Genomic DNA, 26,424 nt, shown 5'->3' with positions numbered 1-26,424 from the left:
TTCAATACTGAATGATATCAATAAATAAAAGTTCAATCTACATAAAAAAATAACCATTTCCCCAATACTTGCTATATTTTAATCAATACTAATAATAAAAGATTAAAAAATAATAAAATAAAAATGTGTTACAGTTATCAGGATTTATTTAAATTAGGATGTATGTATTAGTATGTATTCAGAAGACATCAAGGCTAATATTTCTCAGCCAACAAATGTTTTCTTGCATGATACAACTGCTTGTTATGTGTGGCCTGAAGACCCCTGGCTGTACCCGTGACCCTACGAGCGGCGGACCCCATGTCACGTGGTCTAATGAGGACTAAGCCATGTCACTGACCACAAAGTTGTCCAGCTAACCTCTGACCGCGACGGGATGTGACAACTTCCACTTCGGGCCTAAATTCCTTTTATTTGCCGCAGCCAGAGGTCAAGGCCACCAGCTGCAGTCATGCTAATAGAAGCCTACAGTGAATATGCCTCCATCTCTAGCTCCCGGGCCCTTTCTTCTCAGCTAAAAGTTTGACAAAGATTTCAGTGGCGTCCCAGCAATCACTGAACGCACGATACATTATTACCGTTATGCTCTGTATCACGCCGAACCAAAACAACAGATGTTGATCATGCTTCATTTCTCTGGAATATTCATGATGCAATAATCGGACGCATATCATAACACGATTTCTTCCGCGGCCTTTGACAGTTCGTCAACATCACAATTCAGTCGAGGAAAGAAACATTTTGTGTTTTTCTGCGAAGCGTAATGATACAAGCCAATTAACTATTTCAACACCTTGGCTTGGTCATGCAAAGAGGTGTGATATCTCAAATGTATTATAAAACCATTTCCAAATTAGGGATGTGCAAAATAAACATTTAACACAATATTTTTGGAAAAAGGAACTATTTTACCAAATATTCTGGTGTAGTAGTTCATTCTAATTATTAAAAAGTCAACCTTACTAATCAACTGGTGGCAATTAAAAGCGGCAAACAGAGAAAAAAAAACAGGTTCAGCCATAGTGCCAGAAGGTTGAACGGAAGTTACCAAGGGGCGCTCAGTGGGGCCGTTTATTGATGCTGGCCGTTCATGCAGTGAGGAGCTCACAGAAACCCTGAGAGGTCTATTCTCCGCCCCATCTACCAATAGGGACTTCCCTTTCTATGAACCCCTTCTATGCTTATTCATCAATTGCCCTTCACCCCTTTCATGAAAATACATCTGTAAAACTCAAACCATCTCATACCACTATCTACTAGCAGTGCTTCTTCCTCAGAACACAGAGCAGAACTTAAAGAGAATGTCTTTGGTGAATCTTTAATGGGGCGCAAAGGATCTGCCCTTTTCATGAGAGATAAGGGTGCTGGGGAAAAACGCTGTAGTTGTACAAAGATTGTAGGGCTTGCATTGCTCAGTACTGATACTGAAGTCTTATGGCCCTTTCTCAGCGATTTTACCAACCCTACGCACACCTTGGCGCACAGAATCGCCATTGGCTAGTACTTTTTTTTGTTTTGTTTACTCGCCAGACAGATATACTATTATATATGGTTGAATCATATATTATACATACATGATTCCACCAAATCAGCTTATCTTGGTAAAATGGACAGCTTTTAAATATCTGAAAAGTACACTCGTCTCTTAACACCAGTCGATCAAGCATTATGTTATGATATTATGATAATCAAGCACCATTTAATGATAGAAATTTAATTAGAACTAAAACTTGGTAACCATGTATGAATGCATTTGTCATTTTAACTGAACTTAGGACTGGTGAAACTAACTTGCTTCCGCGTTTTGGCCTACAAAGGGATGTCATACCTGCACCACTCTATACTCCAAAACTGAACCTGAATCAAATCTAAAACGAATCAGGAGCTTGAGAATCGGAATCAAATTGGAAAATCTGTTTTCACATACACAGCCCTACTGAGTACAAATAAATAAATCATGGAGGTTTATTAGCTAATAACTGCATTTTAAAAAGCACAAGACAGCACAGCAATCAATCCGTTGACTTTACTGATCCAGTTGGAAATGATTGCTGAATAAATCCTAACTTTTCTTCATAAATCACAAACCAAATTGGCTGCTTAAAAGGAGCTACAGTTCTGCCAAAATGCCAGTCCTGAAAGCTGATCTTGGATCAATAATGTTCGTTTTAGAAAATAATTACTTCAGTTACTCACATCATTAAGGTCTACCCAAATCCACCAGTAATAGTCTTGTGTTCCTACTGCTGTTGTACTTTTAATGGTCGACCAATGCTCACGACAAATGACAGTTGAAAAAGCACTTTGAAAATCATAACCGTGCATTTAAAAACGCACTTGGCCTGTTAACAACCAGAGAAAATGCTTGCAACATCAAAACATCAATATCAATGAGATTCCCTGGGATATTTTTGGCCGAAGCCAGAGTGAAAAAAAGCATGGCTCAGCGCACGGTTTGACCCAGAGACCTGGAGATAGTAACGTGACAGACTCCTTGTTCAAAGAAACTGGCCTGCTTTCATCTCCGGCTTTTTCCCCGAGCCGCACTGGCCCAAGCCATCTGCTTTATTCTAATACGGGGCTTAAAGATGCTGTTTTTTCCAAGGCTTCCCAAGTACGATAAACAGCCTTTATGTAGCTCACCCCTGTTTACAGCATGCAGTATGCTGTGCTGTAAAATATTCACTGTTAAACTGTCAACGATGCTGGCCACTCGCCCGGACTTCACAGTATGGTGGCACTCGCCCTCAGTTTACGCCCCCTCGGCCCCCCACCAATGCCTGCTCGCGTAGAGGCCCGGGATCCGGCCCACTTCTCGAGACCTTCCAGAGCAGTTCAAACGCCACACGAGCTTCCAGGTTTGGCTTCAGGCACGTGTAAAGTTTTTTTGTTATTCAATGCCCTGCAAAGGCACCGCCAAAGGTTTCCGAGTTCCAACTTGGCATGACTTCTGAAAAACAAAAAAGCGCCACAGCTTCCTCCTGCAGCTCTCGAGCCGGCTGTTTGTTTCCCTGACTGATTGAACGCAGAGAGCAGGGTCCTGTCGCGGAAGATCCCAGAACGAGGGGGTGTTACGTCTCACTCCAGCCACAGACCTCGACAGCCCTTGGGCCGAAGAAACTCAGCGGAAAGCTGATGAGTGTTAGTATGCCAGGCTGGCGTGCCCGGCTATTTGCAACACTCGGGTATTGCGTATTAAGAGAGACAGGCTTTCAAAACACACGGCCTCTTGCCTTCTCTCCATGTCATCCTTTGTGAAACATTAAGAGTCGTTTGCAGTGAGGACGTAAGAAATGCCGATAGCGACCCGTACGAAAAGACCGAGGATGTTCTTTTGGATCACAGTACATATTTATTGCGTTTTTTTCTCGTATTTTGTGACAAACGCAGGCTGTCAGCTTCTCCATTACTGTGTTTACAGTGGCATATGCATCGTGTAATTATGCTGTGAAAGAGTTCATTTCCTGAGGAAATCTAAAGCAACGAGAGAGGCAAAAAAGGACGACAAATTTCACAAACATTTCTGTCTTACGAAAAGAACTCAAATTGTTCCAGATCAGCCTAAAATTATACAAGTCATGATTACTTACTTATAAAAAGTATATCCACAATAAAAAGAATATGTGGGTCAACTAAATTATATACTCTAAAATATTGCCTAAAAATCAAATGGATATATTCAAATCTCTTTAATTTCAATGGTGATTCAAATCTTAAAATATTTACAGTCTGTAAATTTCCCATTTAGCATTTGAGCAAAAATGTGATTTTCAGCGGCCAATACGATATCTAGAGTGTTGAGTGAACGATTGAATGATATATTTTAAATAATTGAACTTAAAGATGTCAAATGAGACAGAGATAAAATTAATTAGATTGAATTAAATGAATAAATATTTTACACAACTACACCCATTTGTTTTTAAATACAGAAATTAAATAGAAGACATTTTAAGATTTTTCAATACACATTTTTAAAGGAAGTTAAGACCAACTGTGTAACAATGCAAAACTGACAAGAAATAGGTCAGATTTCTGTAAATCAGTCCACTTTGTGGTTTGAGGTTGATGCTAATGTCAGCCAAATACCATACGATTGACTGCCTGGCATATAACAATTCCCATTTATACTAGGCTATGGCCTAAAAGTATTCTCTTTTACTGAAGAAAAAGTACACTTTTGAGTGTGTAGCAGAAGATTAGGAAAGTTTTGGGACTTACTACAATGTCATAACTGCGTCTTTAACAAACCCCATTGTCCTGTCACCATAAACTGGCCTGTCCTCTTGTCACTTGTCACAATGGCCTTATTTACACACTCCACATTTCAGTTAATTAAATGTATACAACAATTCTATTCTCCTTAGCCTATTTTCCCATCATATTAGATAATACATTTCTCTCAAAATAACACTTCTATCACAAAATAGAAATATCACTTCTATCTATGCCAAATATGGAACCTTGAGTCTCAGACCTTTGCAACAATATGAATTTTGTCAATATTAGGAAAAGATGAGATTACTGACAGTTAACGGGTTCAAATTATTTAATGTTCACTTCATATTTGGCAAAACTGAAAATTGTCATTATTTACATTCATGTTGCTAGCTACATCCTGTATGAATTCCTTTCATCGCATAATTTATCATACAATGACAGTTGAAAGGTGCCTCAATCTGTCATTCTAATCAGATGTTGTTTTCCACAGAAACATAACATGGGTTTGGAAAGACATGAGAGTGAGTGAATGAAACATTTTGGGGAGAAATATTTCCTATAACAAGCATTCAATTTCAAAGTTTGCATAACCACTGTAATTAAAATGTTGTGCTGATTCAGTGTTCACGTCATTTTGACGAACCCTGACTCCACAGTAATTTCACTGGATTTATAAGGTAATACACTGCATGCACTTCTAAGATCTTCTAAAATAGGCCTACTAAAAATATCAGTGATCAAAATACGTGATAATAAACGTGTCCCCTGATTCACTCGTATCATTGTGAAGTTTATGAAGGAGATTCATCATAAACACAAAAAAAAACTAACAACGCGTTGCTGTCAACAGCTGGAAAGTGTTGCCAAAGTAAGAAAACCCTCACATAAAAACCTTAGTTATGACTTCTCTAGAGGAACAGAGCATTAAATATCTTTGCTATTTGGTTTTAAGGTCATTTGGCCAATGTCAGAGAAATTAGGAGTGAATTTCTCTCAACATTTCTACTGCATGTGTCACGCTGACAGACGTTAGCTTAGCCACAATGCTCTAACTAACCGTGCCATGTCACTGCTAGAAACACAACCAACACTCTTAAAAACAGTTCCAAACTAACTTTCAAAACAGGGTAAGTGAATGTCTGAATGGATAAAAAACGTTTTAGTGTTAAATCAAATTATCTGAAAGTTTGTCTCGGGTAAATTACTGTCACAGCAGCGTTAGCCTAGCGCGCTAACTCAAACTAGCCCAAAAGTTCGGTCAACTTTTCCTTAGCCTTTTCTGTTATAACCTCGTATAACATTTAGCGCATACACATTGCCTCACAGACTCAAAATGTAATTGTTGAGTGACAAAAGTGACTATCAGTTTTTGAACTCGACAGGAGGGAATGATGTTAAACTCTTACCAGGAAGTGCCAGCTGAGTTTCACGCGCACTGACCTGGAGCTCGCGCCGATGATGAGGAGGATGATGAGGATGAGGATTGTGTCCCAGACTGTCAAGGTCGAGCTCCTGTTGAGTTCCTGCGCGACGCCGCAACACCAACGCGAGCTCTTCGCGCGCGACTATAGAGAGTGATGATGTGTGTTCTGTTCGCGTCGGTGTGTGCGTGTGCGCGCTCCTTAACACGCCATTCCAGACCTGTGAAAGTTACACACACATCCCAGCATGCTCGAAAGAGAGGGTGGGGAACTTCACACAGGCCAATAACTTAAACATTCACAGAGACAAGAGTAAAGTACGTCTATGCAGAAAGATGCGTTTAAGTTATATTCTATCATGTAGGTAGGCTACATCTCATCACTTGTGTTTTTCAATGCTAATTTATTTAATTCTCCAAGTTAGTCTGCAAGTCTATTCTGCTCTATTCTTCACTGAAGGTTCACATCACTTATTTTGTTCTGTTATACTTCACAATTGTTCTATCTATTATATTCTGAAGGTTTAAGTATTCTGTTTCACGTCACCTCAATCCATTCTCTATAATGTCACTACACTCCTCGCTTAATCTGTTTTGTTTCAGTTCACTAATATTCTGTTCTGTTTCACATAAGTTCTATTCTGTATGTGCCACTTATGGAACATATTCTGTAATTCTATATTGCAATTTTCACCTCACTTGTACATTTCACCAAACTTCTATTTTCTTTGTTTTTTTCCAGTTCACTAATATTCTATTCTGTTTCTCTGCATTTCACCACACTTCTATTTTCAGTTATTCACAAGTTGTACCTCACTTCTATGCTATTGTGGTCTTTTCTCAGAGAAAGGTTAACGCCACTTCTATTTTCTTGTTGCACTTTACTGATCTATTATATATTTTTAAGTTTTACTATTCAGTTTAACATTACCTAACTTCTATTCTAATCTACTGTATTCTCTTGTGTAAATTTCACCGCACTTCTATTTTATTCTGTTCTGCTTCAGTTCAAACCCTTATTTTCTGTTTCACTTCAGTTCTATTCTGTAAGTTGCACTTCAATGTTATTCCATTTTGCAAGTTTCACTTCAATGTACTGTATCATGACACTTTCATGTCACCACATTTCTATTGACTTTGGTGTATTCTGTATGCTTCACTGCTCTTTTATTCTGTTGTTTCAATTTACTAATATTCTATTCATTTAATTGTATGCCTATTCTGTCCTGTTCTATATTCTATTCACTCTGTTTTAACTTTTTGCTATTTCACCTCACTTCTATTCAAGTTTCACTTCACTATTTTATGTAATTTAATTTTACCTACACATCCATTTTAATCTCCAAACTTCATTTCATTCATTTTTATTCTATTTAATTTAGATCTGTTCTATTGTAGTCTGTGTTGGAATAAGGTTAAATACAAACAGAAACATTTATTACAATTCAAATCTTAAAGAGGTGGTATAATGCCCGTTTCACAAGATGTAAAATAAGTCTCTGATGTCCCCAGAGTGTGTATATAAAGTTTTAGCTCAAAATACCCCACAGATATTTTTATATACATGTTAAAATTGTCATTTTTTGAGGGTGAGCAAAAACGCACGTTTTTGTGTCTGTCCCTTTAAATGCAAATGAGCTGCTGCTCCCAGCACAGTGGGCGGAGCTACAACAGCTTGTGTCCTTTTATCTCACACAGACATGCACTGAAAATTTCAAAAACTTTTAGCCTTTTATGTTCAAACCGGAGTCAGACAATAATCGAGAGACTCAAGAAGAAGTGACAACATGTAGAATGTAACAGGACATTTCTGAATGGTTAGTTGATGAATTTATGTTGCTTATGTGGAGTTAACTATCTTGTAGTCATTGATTAGCATATTCTGTCTTGATAATCTATAAATCGTGTTCCCGGGGCGGGGTTTATGTAAATTTTAGGGTTAGTGATGTCACCAACCCGGGAGGACTGCCGTGTAGTCCCTACCAGCCGTTTGTTGTAGTCCTTAAAAAATGTTTTCTTTAAAAGCAAATATCTCCCTTTGCTTTGAACTTTGAGCGTTGTAACTTTGCAGATGTTGTTTATGCTCAAACAGCAACATTACACACTAACTAAAGTTAGAAAAGTGAAATCATAATCAACAACCCCTTTAAATACTGACACTGCAGAAACATGATCAAAGAAAGTAGTCTACCCGGTCCCATAATATGACAATTTACCAGTAAATGTGAAGATAAGTTTCTATCTCTGACTGATTTTAAATCGTAACTTTGGCCACCCCTGAAATGGCTTGTACCATTAACTTTACCTGAGCTGTTGAATTGAATTATGCTATAAAACAGATTCAGTATTCCTCAATAAAACAAATAAATTAATTAAAAAAAACAGTGAAATGCAAACTCAGAATATTATGCAAACTTGCAATAATTAAATATGTTAAATAACACGCATACTTTATGGATTTAATCTCACTTTATTAACCAATGAATTTGCTTCTGACCTTCGCTGATCTAATTTAACCATACAAATAAGTAAAAATGACTTTAGATGAGTCACATTTGAGATCACATTTGTGTTTAAAAAATTTTTTTTGCTAAAGTAAGAGTGTGTCTTATTCTTCTTCAATCCAGAACGGCAGCACAGCTGAAGGTTTGTGTGAGCTGTGCCCTCTACTGTACAGGTATGAATTTGCATTTCAGTTTGAGGCTTATTCATTTCACTTTTGGCCTTTACATTTGCCAAATACATATATATTGTTTTGTTATTAAAGAACAAACAAGCTAGTCCAGCCCAGGGGAGAAAAAGTAACGCAAAAGTAACGTAACACATTACTCTGCATGAAAAGTATAACACAATTAGTTACTTTTTTAGGGAATAACGCGAGCGATATATATATATACACTCAAAGAGCAAATGACATTATCACTAATCTCATTCCTTCACTTTTCACTTTTATTTATTCTTCTTTCTATTTTTTTTTATTTTATAAATGTCTGGCTCTAAAACAACTAGAGTTTTACGTGATCTTATAATGTCGAATCTTAACAGAAAAACGAATGAACAAACAACATAAACATCATAATTTGTTGTGATTCACAATGTTACGCCACAATTCGCCATTATTTATCCACTAACTTGATTTGACTGATTTTGGTGTGGATAGTATTACCTGCGATTACCAGTTCCAACACTGTAAAAAAAAATTGCTGCGATTATTTATCACAACTTAAAATCCAACATTGTTTCAACTTTAAAAAGTATGTGTTCATGCTTGACTTAAAATATTAAGTTTAGTTAACTTTAGTTTACTTTGGTTAAGTTGGATATTTAAGTTATCTCAACCAATTTTAACTAATCGCAGCCACATGTTTTACAGTGAAGATTGTTAGTGAAGCATGCAATATAAGACTAAACTTATTTAGTTACAAAACGACAACCACATCAGCATATCTAAATCACATGATCAATAAGTTATGACAACATATGTTTTTACATTGCTTTAACTCATCAAAATAAGTTAAGCAATTTGCAACTTTTTTTATGTTATACAAGATTCAACTAATTTTTAACAGTTAGTTTAATGTAATTTAAGTTGAAATGACTTAAACATCCAAGTTAATTGTACTTAAAAATGGAAGGCAGCAACTCGTTTACAGTAATCTTGCTAGTGTCAACATAACATCAAAAGGAAGGCTATTTTTTGTTTACACCTCACAGCATTAACACTGTATCAATATAAACAACATTATGTGTTGTCAGCAATAAAATTGCTGCAATAAGCTGAGAGGATACTATACAGTACTATAACATTCAATCAGAGCATTTGAGGGAAGCGTTTTCTGTTCCGTATAAGGAAAGTAACAATGTTTTCTCCTACATTTTGACAGTTGATAATCAACAAGTGTTGTGCGCTGCTTTTCTTTCTTTCTTTTTTTTTCCTGTCTTGACACTTCAATAGCAGTTCTGCTAACCTCCTCACAAATACCATATAAGAAAGGTAAAGCACACACTGTGTGTTTTCCCCTCTTCTTGAACAAGCGTTGAAGATTAAAAGAAATGTCTGCGGAAAATCTGTCAATTCTGTTGGCGAATAACGGCAAGCTGGAATTTAATGGCATGAGTTATATTGGGCTCCCTCAACACCCACATTTTGCTCTCAATGAGATCAATGCTGCTTCATGACAGATAGGGACTGTCTTTAGTATCTTCAAATTTCTGGTTTCTGAGGGAATAATTAGATAGATGGATAAGAGGCAGCTCTTGTGACTGCACACAGGAGCTCTGGTTCAACACTGCAGTCTGTTGTCTTGAAATCTGTGTAATAATCAGATTGTGTCGATTGTTCTAAAAGTAGAACGACGGCGGCTCCATAATGTTAAGGTTTTTTTTTTTTTTTTTTTTTTAGATATTTGTTTTGCCAAAATCCTTGTTTGATTTCATATTTTTTTTGGAATGTAGATGAGCTTCCTCGTGTCTTTTTCCGGGTCTTGTTTGTCTTTACCCCCAGACAATGAACTTTTTTTTGGTGGTGCACGAAAGGGTCGCGCTGTAGCGCATAAAAAAACAGCCAGCTTGATTTGATTTATTATTGCAGCTGTCAATAAGAAAGTTACACGAATCAAATATTCATGTCTGCGTGCGTTTATGTAAACACGCGTGTGACTTTTGTCTGTTTCTGTTTGCTTGTGTGTCTGTAGGCATGGAATTCGACAGTTTTGTTCTCTATGTTTTCATCAATGTACACATATACATCTTTTTTTTTTTCTTTTTTTTTGTCACTCGAGGACCATCTTTTAAGCGTACGTTTTCTAAATGACAAAAAAGCAGAGATTTCCATATATGTCAATCTCGTCTTTATATTTCATAATTCCTTCATTTAATTACAGTCAGAATGCATTATTTCAGCATTGACTAAAACTTGTGTAATAAAATAAATGTAAATGTACAGTATGAAGTCAATTAAAATTACTTTGAATAACTTTTAATAATGTTATTTGAATAGATTAATATGTGATCAAAATTATGATAATACATTATTATGATTATAAATGTATTAATTTCTGTATGGATATCATTGAAAATGTGTATGATTTTGAAAAAAAAGTGCATTATTTAGAAACCAGTTTTACTAATTAACTGTGATTTAAGAATTATAGCATTTTGGGTGGTTTTATGAGTCTGTAGAACGATATGGTTAAATTTAGAAAAATGTAAGTAGACATAAACAACAACAAAAAGCCTATTGAAAGGCTAAACAAAGCAAAGCATTATTATATTTTAGCTTCAGTTTTTTAAAGCTTGTTCGTGGTAGTGTTCAAGCACTTAAAATGTTACCTTAAGGTCCGAATTTGATATTTAAAAATGACAGAGATAGATAGATAGATAGATAGATAGATAGATAGATAGATAGATAGATAGATAGATAGATAGATAGATAGATAGATAGATAGATAGATACTTCACTATATATGGGTGTGTGCACCAGTATAAATGTACATTTGTACACTTACTCGACCTGCATGTTAGTCATTGACCTCTGAACTTAATGTTCACAAAATTTCAGATGTGTTATCTGCATCTGCTGCTAGGGGGTCACAGAGTCTCTCTATCTCTCTCTCTCTCTCTCTCTTTCTCTCTCTCTGTGTGTGAGTGTGTGTGTGTGTGTGTGTGTTTTATGTTTAATGCAGACTGCTACATGAGCATGTACTTTTGACAGAGTAGGAGGCAGTCATATGCATACTTTCCTGGGATAAAAGGTGCTGGTGTGGAACTGCCACTGTATGGTAACACACACACACACACAGAGGTGCCAGGCTGACTGTACACATCATCTGACACCGGGCTTCTTGCTTTCTCGTCTCAGCAGTGTATATGCAATGTACCTGTCGGTCGGTCGGTGTGTGTGTGTGTGTGTGTGTGTGTCCCTCTCAGGCTCACTCTACCGTGTCAGTCACAGGAGCACCTGAGTCCACATCACACACATCAGCTGTTTACACACCATCCTGTGTTCTGAACCACAGATATTCACTAGAGAGACAACATTGAGAATCCCCAGAGGAACATTTTATTGCTCAGAGGTTTCTCTTTCATGGCTCAGGAGACTAAATGGAGTCATGTTTCACTTAAGCATCAACTTTGACTCCAATGTTTCGCCTAAAACTACTTCGAAGAAACACACATACACAAATGAGACGTATAGTAAGATAGAGCTGTAAAGCCAATGTGAATAGCATCGCTTGTGAAAAAGAAGTGTGCGCTTAATTGTATTGAATGTGTACTTACAATTTTGACAGTACTTTAAAAAAAAAAACATACTTGCAAATAATATATTAATGAAATGAAGGCTAATGAAATTAGTGTACTACTTAAAGAGAGTATACATTGTATACATGTTTCTTAACACACTTAAGTACAGTTTTAAAAAGTGCACTTTGTAATGTAATGTACAATTGAAAGTTTTAGTTAAAGTACATTTTAAATAATTTTTTTATAATATTTTGTCAGAACTGACATACTAAAGCACTTGTAAAGTACGTGATTATAATTTTAACCGTAGTGTGTTATTTAATATTACATTTGAAATGAATTGCAACTTCATCAATATAAAAATATGTCATTCCAAATATTTTTCAATACATGTTTTTCAATAGAAATTAAATTAAATTTTAAATGCTTGTCAGTACATTCGGCAGTACACTTTAACCATATTTCAAAGACAATAGAAGTTATTTTAAAATTACACAATATAAACAGACGTGGGTAAAAAAATAACATTTTCATCTAATTACATTTAAAATAAGTGTAAATTTAAACTAAAATTAAATTAAATTTAAATTAAACATGCAATGAAGTGTTCGAAAACATTAGCCTACATTCAGTTCATAATTAAGTATATTCTTTTAAAAATATATTATTTCCGTAATTATCTTTTTAAAAGTGTAGGACTACTTTTTTCACAAGGGATTTACCGTAGCTTTAGCTTGCAGTCAATAATTCGATAAATATGAGGTAATATTGAGATTTCTGACTTTAAATAGCACACTTTGGTAAATCTGAGCAGTTTGGAACATTACTATGTCTTTATTGATATTTGAGAAACATGTTTTCAACTTAATGTTATCTCATCAGTAATCTTATTGCCATCTAGGAGCGGTAAGAGTATTGAAATGTTAAGAGGTCTTCATTTGTGTCTAGGTTGATTTCTATCATTTTTATACATCTGTGGGCATAACATAAGTGTCAAATGTGAAACACAAAATATTTTTTCTTCCACAGAAGAAAGGAAGTTTTACAAGTTTGGAACAATATGAGAGTCATTAAATGTGCACAGAATTTTCATTTTTGGATTAACTATAACACTTTAATAGTGTTTTTGTTGTTGTTGTTGTTTTTGTAGTGTAGGCCTAGTGTAGCCTATATAAAAAAAAGAAATGTAGCCTATATTTTCTGACATAAAATCAGTGTGTCATAATAGAACATGCTCATGTAAACAATCACAAACCTTCCTGATTCATCATGCAGTTTGCCTCCTTGTGTGTGAGAGAAAGATTTCCATAAAATCGCTGTCTGCAGGGGAGGATAGCATCCATCTTCCTGTTTGCTTCTGGTTATGGTGACCGTCCACTCCTCCAAGTGTGTAAAAATAAATCCATCATCGCCTCCTTTTGAACTCTCAAGGTCCCTTGTTTTCCTAAGAATTCCCTACGGTCACGGGTGTTAAGAGCCTGTCTTGTTGACTTTAGCCCAAAGGACAACGGACTACTGAATGTGTCGTATACACGTGAGGAATTCATATTTTTTATTAATATAATCTTAGCCAAACGGCAGATAAGTGATGAACTGATATTTTTATTATTACAATGCATGTATATATAATTGCATAGCTATATACGCTTATAAACCCTGGACATGTGCATTTCTACAAGTTTTGACACTTAAAATTACCTCCGTTGGTTGGCGTTCTATTTTATCCAGGTAGATTCAGTCACATACACTATGTAACTTTTTTCTAGTTCAAAATTTGTTCAAAAACTGTATTTTGTCGTCCTGATTCCCTAATCACTACGGTAGGCCTATAAAGAAGTGTTTTTATTAGACCGATAAGGACGCTAACTGCTGCGGAGGAGCACAGTACCTGCGTGAATACATCAACAGACAGAAGTAGCTCCGGCTATAATGTTCTTCCGCCAGACGCCAGCAGTTTTGTTTATTAACCGCTAGAGCACCAAAAGTTACATGGTAACTTTAAAGGGATAGGCTAGTTCACCCAAAAATGAAAATTGTGTCAGCATTTACGCACCCTCATATTGAACACAAAATAAGATATTTTGAAGAATATGGGCTATCAAACATTTAACGGTAGCCATTGACTTCCATAGTAAAAAAAACAAAAACATATGGAAGTCAATGGCTAGGCCTGTCAACTGTCTGGTTACCAACATTCTTTAAAATATAATTTGTGTTCAACAGATAAAAGAAACTCATACAGGTTTTGAACAACATGAGGGTGAGTAAATTACAGAATTTTTATTTTAGGCGAACTATCCCTTTATGTGACTTATATGTTACCACATGAAGCACATTGTGTTGTCTGACTAAACATTTTTATGAAGGCAGAACAGAAATTGTACACAGACTGAAAAGAATTATGTTTTGCGGTCATCCAGCATGTGCAGATCAGTGATGCAGCTCTAAGCTTGACAAGTCTGGCATAGCAGGAATTCAACACTTTACTGTTTACTAGGCCCCCATGTGGCCCAATGCTTTCCCCACACACACTTAACAGAGTATAACAAGCATTGTTTAATAAAGCTGGCTTTCTTGTTACAATAAGAAAAAAAACAGCATATTATTTTAAAACATTTACCACTACATCAAAATTACAATAAAAAAAAGAGGAATATTTCCCTTTAGTATTTTATTGATTTATGTTTTACTAACACCACAAGAATGTGTTACTAAGAAAATCAGGGCACCCAATATATATATATATATTTTTTTTTTTTCTAAGATAACCAGTTTTTATTGTCAAATCAAACATGCTTTTACTGACTTTTACTGTTGTTTTGTATTAAGATTTTGGATTTACAAGAAGAAATGTGCTTTTAAGGTTATAGTATACAACAGACAACAAATGAAACATCAATATAAAATAATATCCACCTGAAATTGCCGTCAACAACATGAAGTGCATGCAAAAATCTCAATCTTTTTTCTTTTTTTTCTTTTTTTTTTTTAAATAACTTGTTTTCATTTTAAATACAGCCATATGGTGTTCCTTTCCAGCTTCTCTTGGTCGGACATTTTGCTGCCAAGTTTTAGGAAGGCTGTGTGTTCATGATATGTGACATTTGTTGCACAGGAATGTTTTACAGCAAGCAAAATTACAAGGTAGTGTGTGTGTGTGTGTGTGTGTGTGTGTGTGTGTGTGTGTGTGTGTGTGTGTGTAGACATGCATGCGTGCGTAGATCCCGTCTCCTGCAGTCGCCTCTTGGAGCAAGGTTGCTCTGTTATGTATCTACAGTACTGTACAACTTATCTTTCTTTGCCTTCCTGCCTCATTTCAGTCGTAAGAAAAATATCCCATTTGTTGTGGATTCTCTTACGAAGATGTTTTTAAACATTCAGGACCAAAAAAAAAAAAAAAAGAAGAAAAAAAGAAATTTGGAGTACATTTTTGGTAGATTTGGTACATTTTTTGTTGTTTAAATCACTCTAAAATCTGACCCTAATATTGTCTTTGTCTTCAATGGTGAAGAATTCCGATCAAAGCTTCTTTTAATACTTTAGGGAATTTTCAAACGTCGTGAAGTATGGCTGTAATGCCCCAAGATTTGTTCTCCCTGAAAAAAAATCATAAAGTAACAATATATTAAACTACAGAGCAACCTTGCTTTGAGAGGTTTATGTACTAGTTTTTCAAAAAAGGCTTTCTAGCATTCCTGTGCTTTGTATTCCTGTATAAAGTAGCCATGTTCATGCATTAAAAAGCATTTTTTCTTTCTTTTTTTTGACTACAGGGCTTTGGTTCAAATCCATGGGGCATTACTTTAACAACAGAAACAGAATAAAGTCAGAAATCCATGTCAGAATGAAAGCAAGAAAAGGTTCGATCTGTCATGTGTATGTGTGTAGTTGTGTGTGTGTGTTTTTTTTTTTTTTTTTTTGGTGTGAGCAGAAGTTTAAATCTGAAAGCAACACAAAAATGGTTTGTGTAATGAAAAATAAAACGCTTGTAAAGCAAAGTAGTTTTATTCACACAAATTTAATAAGATATAACAACTGTTTGGTCCATAAATATTTAAGGGGAAATAGTTTCTATACACCATCTTTTTTCAAGAAACAAGGAAACATGGACAATCTTGATAGAACATGTACTGTACTATTAACACGAAGATCAATATATATGATTCTCGGATTTACCAACTAGTTCTGAAAGAGTGCACAACTGCCTTCTATGACATCGCCGCCCCCTTGTAACAGAATACACCATTAAAAAGATCTTCAGAAAAATCAGATGAAAAACAGAACAGTACAAAACTAGTGAGGCGTTCCAAGGATGGAAATCATTTAACAAACAAACATGTATCTCCTGAATTTTCACAAACTCTCTTCCAAGTCGCATAAGGCACATAGTAGAACTGAGTTAAGCATCTACTTCATGAAGCAGATCTAGTGTACCACTTTGTTCTACAACAGAACAAATTTGTCATCACACAAGGAAATGTTTCACCCTAGCGAGGAGCCCCGACCGATCTCCAACTTGAGCCGTAAATGTTGTTGTTTTTTGGTCTGTTCGGTGGCAGAACATTAAAAAAGAAGGGGGGGGTGGAACCAGAACAAAACAGGGTGATGCGTGTCTTTCCCAATTAACTTCCTGCTTCGCATTCACAAATCACTCATAACGCTTCCTACTGGGCACCATATTGTCACTGAGCGTTGGATATCTTCATTCAAAACAGTTGTTCCACTGGTTGAGGCCCGGCAAACTATCCCAGGCCACCTTGTGATCTGATTCGCACACATTGTGGCAAATTAGGTGGTAACGTTTTAAACAATTACCGCCGTTATTTGGCATTACAGTCCGGCGTCAGTGACAAAACCGACCTAAATTGAGGTCGCAGCATCCACTTGGCGTTTGAGCTCATGGGAAACATTCCCAGTGTATTTCTTCCTGCGGAATATACTCAAATAATGTTGGAAATAAAACTGGAAACGTACTGTATGCGGACATACTTTTTTTTTTTCCTGTGGCGGGCATTTAATATCTGAAATTATAAAGAAAAGTTGCTGCCTTAATTTACGTTTACGTGTACAATTAACTTGGATGTTTAAGTCATTTCAACTTAAATTACATTAAACTGGCGTTTAAAAAACCCCAGAGTTGAATCTTGAATAACTTATCAAAATAAGTTAAGCGATTTTCAACTTTTTGATGAGTTAAAGCATTGTAAAAACATACTTTGTCGTAACTTATTGATCTATAATGATCACGAAAACAAATCAATGACAAGTACTACAAACTCAGCTGCCACGCGGTTGCAAATGCTACACATTTTTAGTAGGTCTCGTCTTACATTTCCAAAGGTCTTTCTGTTGTCGCCAAAGGGTTTTTGTTTTTTGTTGTTGTGGAAAATAAAAATAGAATCTGAAAATAAAGTGGGATAAAGACAAAAAAAAAAACAGCAAATCCGTGTTAGAAAAGGTTTGTCAAGGTAGTTTGTGGGGGGCTCCCAGATTCGTGGCTGTCCAAACTAGAGGTCACTGATGTTACTACGGTGATAGAGGGATTGGTCAGGTCAGTTAGTGTGGTGGCCGTGCTGGGTGGGGTCATAGCACCGCTGTCGGAAGAGGGCGGCGGAAGTGACGTGCCGTCAGCCTTATCAACACCCCCATTCTCCTGCCGCAAAACGTTCCTTCTGAATTTGGCCCGTGCGTTTTGGAACCAAACCTGCAAACCAATCCCAGTGTCTTTACTCTTTTTGTGTTTTGCTGCGAATTATTGTCATATTTGTGCCTACTTATAAGTCATATCATTTCACATCACAAAGTTAATCACTACTAAACAATGCCAAAGTGAATCGAAAGGCTGTACAAAGTAACAGGCCTCAACTTTTGAAAGGGATTCTACTGGAAAACATGGACCATCAATTTGGATTTTTTTCTTTTTTTGGTGCACAAGTATTGCCCCTTGAATTAAGCCTCTATTTAGTATATTGCCTTGCAAAATGTCTAACAACATGACATAACAACAGAAAAATGACTGATGGGTTAAAACGGAAAGCAAAAAACTCAAGAAGGGGATGCGAAGGTGTTGGTGTGGATGTGAAATGGAGTCTACTGTGTGGCAACGCTTACCTGAAGAACTCTCTTGGTCAGTCCTGTCTTTTGGGCAAGCTGTTTTAAGTCCTTGGCATCGGGGTTGTGGTTTATGGCAAAGTAGGACTTCATGGTGCGAAGCTGATGGTGTTTGAACGACGTACGCATACGCTTGGTCTTCTGGGAAGGAGGGTAGGATTGCTGATCCCGATCCAAATGGTCCGCTTCGTTCTCGTTACAACCTGAGTACCAGAACAAGGCGAAAATAAAGCATGAGATTCGACATAGAATCACTCGACGATGTTTGTCAGAGAAATATTTGATTTCAAACTCTACATTGAGGATTGAAATATAGTATCGAAAACTATATACAGCTGTAAATTAGTTAATGGATAAACATGTCATATTTAACTTCTTAAACTCTTAAAAACAAAGGTTCCGAAAGTGGGGTTTCTCAGTGATGCCAAAGAAGAACCATTTTAGTTCACAAAGGAACCAGTGAACAGTTCCATTTCTTAGTGTGAAAAGCATTTTAAAAATCTAAAGAACTGTGTTCCACTATAAAGAACCTTTTGTATGTTCCATGGATGTTAAAGGTTCTACAAGGAACCATCGATGCCAAAAAAAAGAAGTGAAAAAGTCATTAGAATCACATGACACCTGACGAAATTAATTGAAATATAACTAAATTCAAAACAACTGCTTGCCAACCTTTTGCAATTTATTACAATATTCATATGAAAATTTGGGTGGATGAATAGCGTCACCTTCGTTTTATCTTAAATTACTGTACTTGATAATTTATGGATGTATAGATATTAATACCCGTTAACTACCATGGATAGCTAAAATGATTTATTAATCAAAGGTGTCAGTTGCCTTCATGTTAAATCGCTGCTCCGTTTAATTCATTTGGTAATTAATTCGATCGGGGCTCATTTCACCGCACCGTTTACGTTTGTGTTTACATTAGTAAATATATAAAATAATTACCTATTAGAATGAACAAGAATTTATAGCTATGAGGAGAACAAAATGTTCTCACGAGTGTTGTTTTCACGATCCAGGCTCCTTTTTTGCCACCAGAGGTCTCTATCTACAAATATGCAACAAGTCGACTGGTGCATTGGGTTTTTAACGAATATAAAAATATACAATACTATGCACAATTATATATCACTTTGAAATAACAATTTAAAACTAATACTAATTATATGGGAAAGGAAAATAATGCAATTTAAATTTAATTTAAATTTAAATAATGCAAGCTGAAAAAAAAATAAAGATTGAAGAAAAGGTGAAAAACTAAATGTTAACATTGTAACGTTACCAAAAATAATATAAGTATAAACAAACAAAATGCTTCAATAATAAAATAAAAACAACGAAAACGACAATAATAGACCTCAATAAATAAAACTGTCACCAATCATCAATAATATCGCTGAAGTCGTATTAACTTGAGAATTATTACAACTGACAACCATTTAATTGTGTAAGACAAACTACAGCTGTTATAGAATATTGCAAAATTCACAGCACGTTAGAGTCCGGATAAAAAAGCGAAGGAGTTTAGACTCGGACTGATGTGTGCGCTCGCGCTTGTGTCCTGAGAACAGCCATGACCTTCAAGTGGCTAAATCGGAGCTGGTTGAAAGCCAGAGATTCCGACGTCACATTCAATTAACGGAGAACAATTAACAGGCAGATTACCCTTATTTCTCTCCATTCATGAAGAACGGCAGAAACTTGGCACACAAAGCCACATTTTTTCCAAGCAGACAGTAATTGTAACAGCCAAAACAAAACAGGCGCAGCGGGGGTGCATTATGACGTATGGCTGAATTCGAAAAAGTAGAAAAATTAGAAAAAGCGAGGAAATAGTGACTGGTATTACGAGGGAAGATACAGGCCTGTGGGCGATGGATCTACATTGCTATGATCCCTGCGCGTGCACGGGGCTGGGTCACGGGGTTCACTCCTTTGAGAATATCAAATTAGATGTTTGATGACGCACTAATGAGCGAGGCCTATAATTAATCAGATCCAATCATCAAGACACAAGCGCGATGTAGCCTACATTTTACTGTTGTCGCATAAATAAAAACCAAAGAAAAAATAAATATAGCCTAGCACTAAAAGAGGAAAAAATACAGTGTCATTGTATATTTTTGTAGGTTATAATATTCTAGGCATATGATGATAGGCTACAGTATTAATGCAGCTGTACGATTTTTTTTGTGGCGAATTCGCGATAGGGCGCACATTTTTGTGATGCTACAAAATTTTTATCGTAATTTCTATGTAATAATGATAGACATTTGAACACACTGAAATACTGATTTTCACTTGAACCGAAAATATTGTTTGCAGGCATTAAGAACTAAAAGCTAAAAAAAAATCTTATGAACAAGATGGTTATTATTGGAACATCTTGGCTGGTTTGTTACTGGTCCAAGGTGATCTACAAGCACGACCATGGCCCTATCACCTGATAATCCATCTGATCTATTATCTAGACCAGCTTGGGCCAACTAATGACCATAAGTGACCAGCATGGTCCAGCATGAAACCATCAAACAACCAACAACTAATATCTAATCTCACGTCTGCTATTAGTATATTTATACAGGCTCTATTCCTTGGATGACATGGTTTAGCCTATGTCATGTTTGCTCATACACACACACACACACACACACACACACACACGGTTTATATATATATATATATATATATATATATATATATATATATATATATATATATATATATATATATATATAAAGAATTAAAACAAATTTGCTGCCTTTTATTTTTTAAGTAACAATCAACTTGGATGTTTAAGTCATTTCCACTAAAATTAGGCCTACATTAAACTGACTTTAAAAATGGAGTTGAATCTTGTGTTAATTATATATATATATATTAAATTGTTTAACTTATTTTGATGAGTTAAAGCAATGTAAAAAAAAAATATAGGCCTATATATGTTGTCATAACTTATCGATCATTACATTTTTTACAATGTAGATTAATAATCATAATCCCAGAACAAGTTTTAAGTGTCCCACTTTCCCGGAAAGAACCTGTCCCACTTTATCTACACATAGTGCACTTCAAACAGACCCTTGCAAAAAAGGCCTTCTGTAATGCAATTTTGCATATAGGCCTAGTGCAATATATAAAATTGAATTTGCTGAATTGAATATAAAATGTGCTGCCTTACATTTTTAAGTACAATTAACTTGGATGTTTAAGTAGGTTCAACTTAAATTACATTAAACTGACATAAAAAAATGTGTTGAATCTTGAGTAGGCCTAACTAATAAAAAAAGTTGAAAATGGCTTAACTTATTTTAGATGAGTTAAAGCAATGTAAAAGCATATGTTGTCATAACTTATTGATATTTTTTTTTACAGTGCACTAAAACAGGCTATATTAGAGAAATCAGAAATGCATAGCGTGAGGCTTGTATTAATTATTATAGACGTTTGCATTTGATTGTCTGCTGATTTTTAAACGGCAACTGAATTAAATGCATTTTCCCGCTTCCCCCTAATAGTAAAAAATAAAATCAATGTTTATCGAAAGCACAATTATTCACATGTAGATGTAGGCGATTACACGAACAATTAAGGATATAAAATGCAACCAAAATCAATGTTATCCGTCCATTGAGGAAGTCCATTTAATGCACATCTCACCTGAGTTGTAAGAGCCGATATCTATCCCCATCGCTGGACTCTTCCTCTTCCTCGGCCTTCCTTTCTGCACCGTGCCGGTGCCATTGAAGTAAGGTAGCGCGAGCCCTCCGCCTTTGGCCGCTAATTCAGCGTAGTTTAATTGAGGGTGATACTCTCCCTGAACAAGGGTCTCAAAGTGAACCCGGCAGTAAACCAAGTTGTCTTTCATGCCGAAATGGTCACCCGTGGTCAGTGTTTTGTTGCATGTGGTGCAGGTGAAGCAGCTCAGATGGTACACGGAGTCCCTGGCGCGCATCACCATTTCCGAGGCGGAGATGCCGAGGTGGCAGCGGGCACATCTCTGCACGGAGAACCTTCTGGAACAGCACGAGTCATTTATAATCAAAATAAACACTTAGATTGGTAATAACGTTCATTAGGTCATTAATGAACATCACAGAACGCATAACATATTTAAAGCGCATGCACAAATATTTTTGATTCATCAAAAATCATTTTAAAATTTTTCCAATTATTTGAATACACTAGGTCATCGTAGTGATGCTATTTAAGGAACACACTTATTTTTGGTTTACTTTCAATTCAATAATTGGGTTACAAGTTTTAGGTGGCAGTAAAATAGCCTAAACGAATTGAATTTGAGCTGAGGAAAAACCCCATCGTGCATTCAGCATGAATTAATTCGCTTTATTAGATTAATTTAAGCGTGTCAGAAAATCACTATGGGTCAATGGCTTACACTGGCTCTGATGACACCAGTTCTTTATGTGTGTTAAAAAAAAAAAGTTACTAACCAGGGCCTACTAAACAGGCCTAATGCACGGTTTAAGCCTCAAAGTTAAACTTACCTGTAGTAATCCTCTTTGCAGTAAATGCTGCCATCCTTCGCGAAACACGTCAGCTCGGATTCAAGGGCCAGTTTACATTCACAACACTTGAGACACCTTAAATGCCACTGTTTATCAACGGCGAGTAAGTAGTATCTGTCGGAGATTTTCCCACCGCAGCCGGCGCACAGCGCGGGCTTCTCTGGGCTCATGGAGGGCATAGTCTTCAGAAAACACAACATAAAGAGATGGAGTGAGTGAGTGAGTGAGGGAGTGAAAGTGTATGCGTTCATTAAAATACAGGCCTACCACACTAATTGAGTTTGCCACAATAGATTTAGAACTAAAACTAAATAAAAATAAAGCCTGAATAATAAAAACAAATTAGCTTATTCAGAGATATATATATATATATATATATATATATATATATATATATATATATATATATATATATATTAATGTAATTGTTATCAGAGTGCGAGATGGATATACCGATTTATTAAGGCAAAATGAGATATAATGCACAGTTCTATAACGCAGGCCTGTGTTTTGTTTTTACTGCGATGTGTATAACAGTGTAGCCTATTCTAAAAAGAAATACAAATTACAAAAGTATGCATAGGCTATATAGGCCTAATGATACTAGCCTACTAATAACCACAATTATTATTATTAGCTTTATTGCATGTTTATTAGCACATTGGCATATGCATATAAAGTATAGCCTACTTCTTTTTTTTGTAGTATTTATTTCGTGGTCTTATAAGAAGTTATTCTGTTGTGTTGTGACAACTGCTAAAATGAAGCCTATATAATATTTGTAAGAATATAGTTACAAATTTAAAATATGTAGGCTACATTTTTATTTATAAATATCCCTCCTTTTTTATTTTATTTTTTATATTAAATACGTTTTACTAACAAATTAGCCTCGCCATTTATTTAGGCTAGGCTACTTTAAAAATCTTCCAGAATATATATATTTTTTTGCATGTGTCTTGAGGCCTGCTAATCTTGCAAAATGAGGATCGTACATTAAACTACATTAAACTAATTTTCGCTGTGTTTTTAAGTGGGTTACAAACTGTGAAGTCTGCGACTATTAAGAGTTTAGGAGTGCTGAGATTTGCCCAAACGAAAAACACACGCTAATAATGCAAAATCTTACCGTTTCTCGTCCGTTCATCTGGACTGTTTTAGCCAGACGAGACTCGGTTTTAGATCTCCTCTCCATCTCCTCCATGATCCCTTGAATATGATCCCCAGAGATGCCGTGGAAAAGCATGGCTGCTGGACGCAATGTGCAACTGCTTTCTTTCGCCTTGCACCCCACAACTTCCATATACAGCTTTCCGGATCCTTAAAACATCCGAGTGGATCTACACCAACAAATTCACACAAATGCAATCAATATTTAAAAATATAGCCGGTGGAATTTGATGGATGGCGCTGGAACAGTCAGGAGAACAAGTCCACTTCTCCAATGTCTCGTGCAGGAGGGGAAAAAAGTATAGTCCGGACGATATAAGGCAAAGCTGAAGTCTGAAGGATGTTTTAAACCTGGTTTTTCAGATAGTCCCAATCTCCTACTGGGGATCCGAATGCTTGAAAGTCAGGTTTGGGACTGTGTGTGTTAGAGATCCTGTGTCCTATTTGTGAAGAGAGCAAACGCCTGCCCAGCTCGGGTAATTGGGTAGGAGGAGTCCTCCCTCTCTCCAATGCCACTGATTTCTATTCACCAACAAAGACCTGTCACTCTCTCTTCAAACCGATGGTGATGGGCAACACGAGCTTGGAAAGCACTTGGTACAGACCTTTTACTTCTTTTTAGCTGCAGTTTGCCACTTTGCCACTTTTTTTTTGTGAGGCTTTATTTTTTTTTTCTTGTAGTTTTTAGCTTATACTTCTATTATTGTGTGTAACTGAGTGGTTCAAAAGTATAACTGAATTAAGTGTTGAATGTTAGTCATCTGAGCTGTCTTTAGTTTTGTGTCTTGTTGGAAAATTGCGATTGGGAAATTATCTTATGGAGTTGGTTGTTTAGTTTCTTAACGCAAATGATGCAACTGAAAGCATGTGTCATTTATAATTAGCCTCATTTATAATTCCCGTTTATATATTTGCATGGATACATTTGAAGCAAGTGTATGAAGCACCCATAGGCCTATATATATATATAATTGCTTTCTTTAAATGTATTTGAAATTTGGACTCTGCACCGTTTATCTCAACTGCACAAATTCAGCTATAATGTATTTTATGCTTAAATAAGAAAATGTAAAACAACTGTTTGAGGATAAAGTGTGTGACATCTGTAAAATGAAAGTGAACTAAAGTGGTGGCATAATTTAAAAAGTTGTCAGACTGCTTTATCAAGGTGTGTGTGTGTGTGTGTGTGTGTGTGTGTGTGTGTGTGTGTGTGTGTGTGTGTGTGTGTGTGTGTGTGTGTGTGTGTGTGTGTGTGAGTGAGAGAGATTGTCTCTTTCTCTTGTGTGTTTGCGGGAGAAAGAGAGAGAAAGGAGAGCGAGGGAAGGGGGGCGATGCTGTTGGGAGGAGGAATAAGCAGTTGTTTACATTCTTTGATTTTCAGATGTCAAACGTCAAATGAATCTCATTTCCACAGTTTATTTTCTGTACGAATACATACGAGAAATGGTCTAGAATTATATTTGAGAGTGATAATACCTACCTCAATGATAGCAAATTTAATCCAATTAGTCGTGATAGTAATGATATCAAAGGCAGAATGGATTATCTAGGCGATATTTTGCATCTCTTTATGTAGTCTATGTCGCGTTTAAACTGTAACACTCGTTTCGCAAATGTATTTTATTAAGTATTGCACGAGCATTGCCTTCTTAAATTTACACACGCCATTTATTCGATTGATATATTTTAAATAGGATTTGGGTGAGCATTTTAATTATCTTTTTTTTTTAGATTTTTCTTTAATAAGTTTAGTCGCTTCCTTGTGTCATTGTATCTTTCTATTCAGTCTAATTTGTCTATAGTTTTAATTGGTCTAGCAATATATTCATCTTTTTCATGCCCTCCTCTAAAAAAAATATATTCATGAATTATTTAGCCCATTAGAAGAAATTAATAAATTCGTCCTGATCTTGAGGTAGGCTATCAAGCTCACAACAGCTTTCAATCGTGCGGTTATTTTTACTTCATAAAATCGACGGAACAAATGTATCTCACGTGTAAATAATGTGTCTGTCAGCGACCAAATGAGCTTTATGCGAGTCAATTGGTCCAACTGAAATCATGTCAAAATCTGATAATCTCAAATGCAATATAGCAGCAACTTTTGCATTTAACTACAGGAATACGAAGCAAATTACAGTCTTGAGTTTGTAGCTTGCAATTGCTTAAAAAAAATGTTTGCTTCATAAATAAATATTTTTTTATCGAAAAAAAAAAATCGTGTTTTTCAGTTGTTAGATTTTTAACCATCTAATTATTTTTCTCTAAGTCCTTAAGCTCATGTGTGATATTTTTTTATTTCAAGCAAAAACGAATCAAGTTGTAGTCAATTTGTCAAAAAATAACCTTCTACCCTTCTCAAAGACCATCAAATTAGATTTTTACAAACGAAAAATATAATCAAAGTTAAATTACTGTTATATTTAGGATTATTTGTACTAATTTCACAAATCGAGATGTCAACATTTTAATTGAATAGCCTAGCGAACGTCTAAATGTTGCTCGTACCAGATCAGGCTTCAATATGCAAAGTAGCCTAATCTTTCATTACATTTTCAATCTACATTGAAACATTTCCGCCTGCATTAACTTTTACTACCTGTCTCACCTGCCCAGGCTATGTGCAAATTGAAGGTCTCTCATCGCCCACTATGTATAAATAGGCTAGGCTACTGTTTTTCGAGTTATAGTGGCAAACTGCAAAGCAACGTAAATGACCAT

The 26,424-nt window shown here is 35.8% G+C and overlaps 2 protein-coding genes across 6 annotated transcripts in view; both read right to left on the bottom strand.

Annotated features, from left to right (window-relative positions):
- Positions 1-13,416, bottom strand: part of nek7 (NIMA-related kinase 7) — a 71,534-nt gene extending 58,118 nt beyond the window's left edge. The window contains exon 1 of one of the 3 annotated variants that reach the window (XM_079593678.1): positions 13,140-13,416. The gene's annotated coding sequence lies outside the window, so the exon portion shown is untranslated. Of the gene's footprint in view, positions 1-5,627; positions 5,907-13,139 lie in introns of those variants that run through there. The other 2 variants (XM_079593677.1, XM_079593676.1) reach the window with 2 other exon arrangements.
- Positions 13,417-14,422: 1,006 nt separating this feature from the next.
- lhx9 (LIM homeobox 9) lies at positions 14,423-24,441 on the bottom strand. Of its 3 annotated transcripts, none has more exons than XM_079593003.1 (5): positions 23,663-24,441; positions 22,513-22,715; positions 21,665-22,020; positions 17,996-18,198; positions 14,423-15,480 (listed from the first exon to the last, which is right to left on the bottom strand). In XM_079593003.1, the coding sequence occupies exons 1-5, from the start codon at positions 23,834-23,836 to the stop codon at positions 15,424-15,426; spliced, it is 993 nt and encodes a 330-aa protein (XP_079449129.1). In that variant the 5' UTR covers positions 23,837-24,441; the 3' UTR covers positions 14,423-15,423. The 3 variants fall into 3 exon arrangements, with proteins under 3 accessions (XP_079449129.1, XP_079449127.1, XP_079449128.1); XM_079593001.1 differs by lacking the exon at positions 14,423-15,480 and adding an exon at positions 15,875-17,588; XM_079593002.1 differs by lacking the exon at positions 14,423-15,480 and adding an exon at positions 15,875-17,588 and having other exon boundaries at positions 21,665-22,017.
- Positions 24,442-26,424: the final 1,983 nt, after the last annotated feature.

Source organism: Phoxinus phoxinus, assembly GCF_949152265.1.
Source record: "Phoxinus phoxinus genome assembly, chromosome: 20".
Classification (NCBI taxonomy): Eukaryota; Metazoa; Chordata; class Actinopteri; order Cypriniformes; family Leuciscidae; genus Phoxinus; species Phoxinus phoxinus.
Note: the sequence above shows the minus strand (reverse complement) of the source record. Positions and strands in the feature narration are given on the sequence as shown.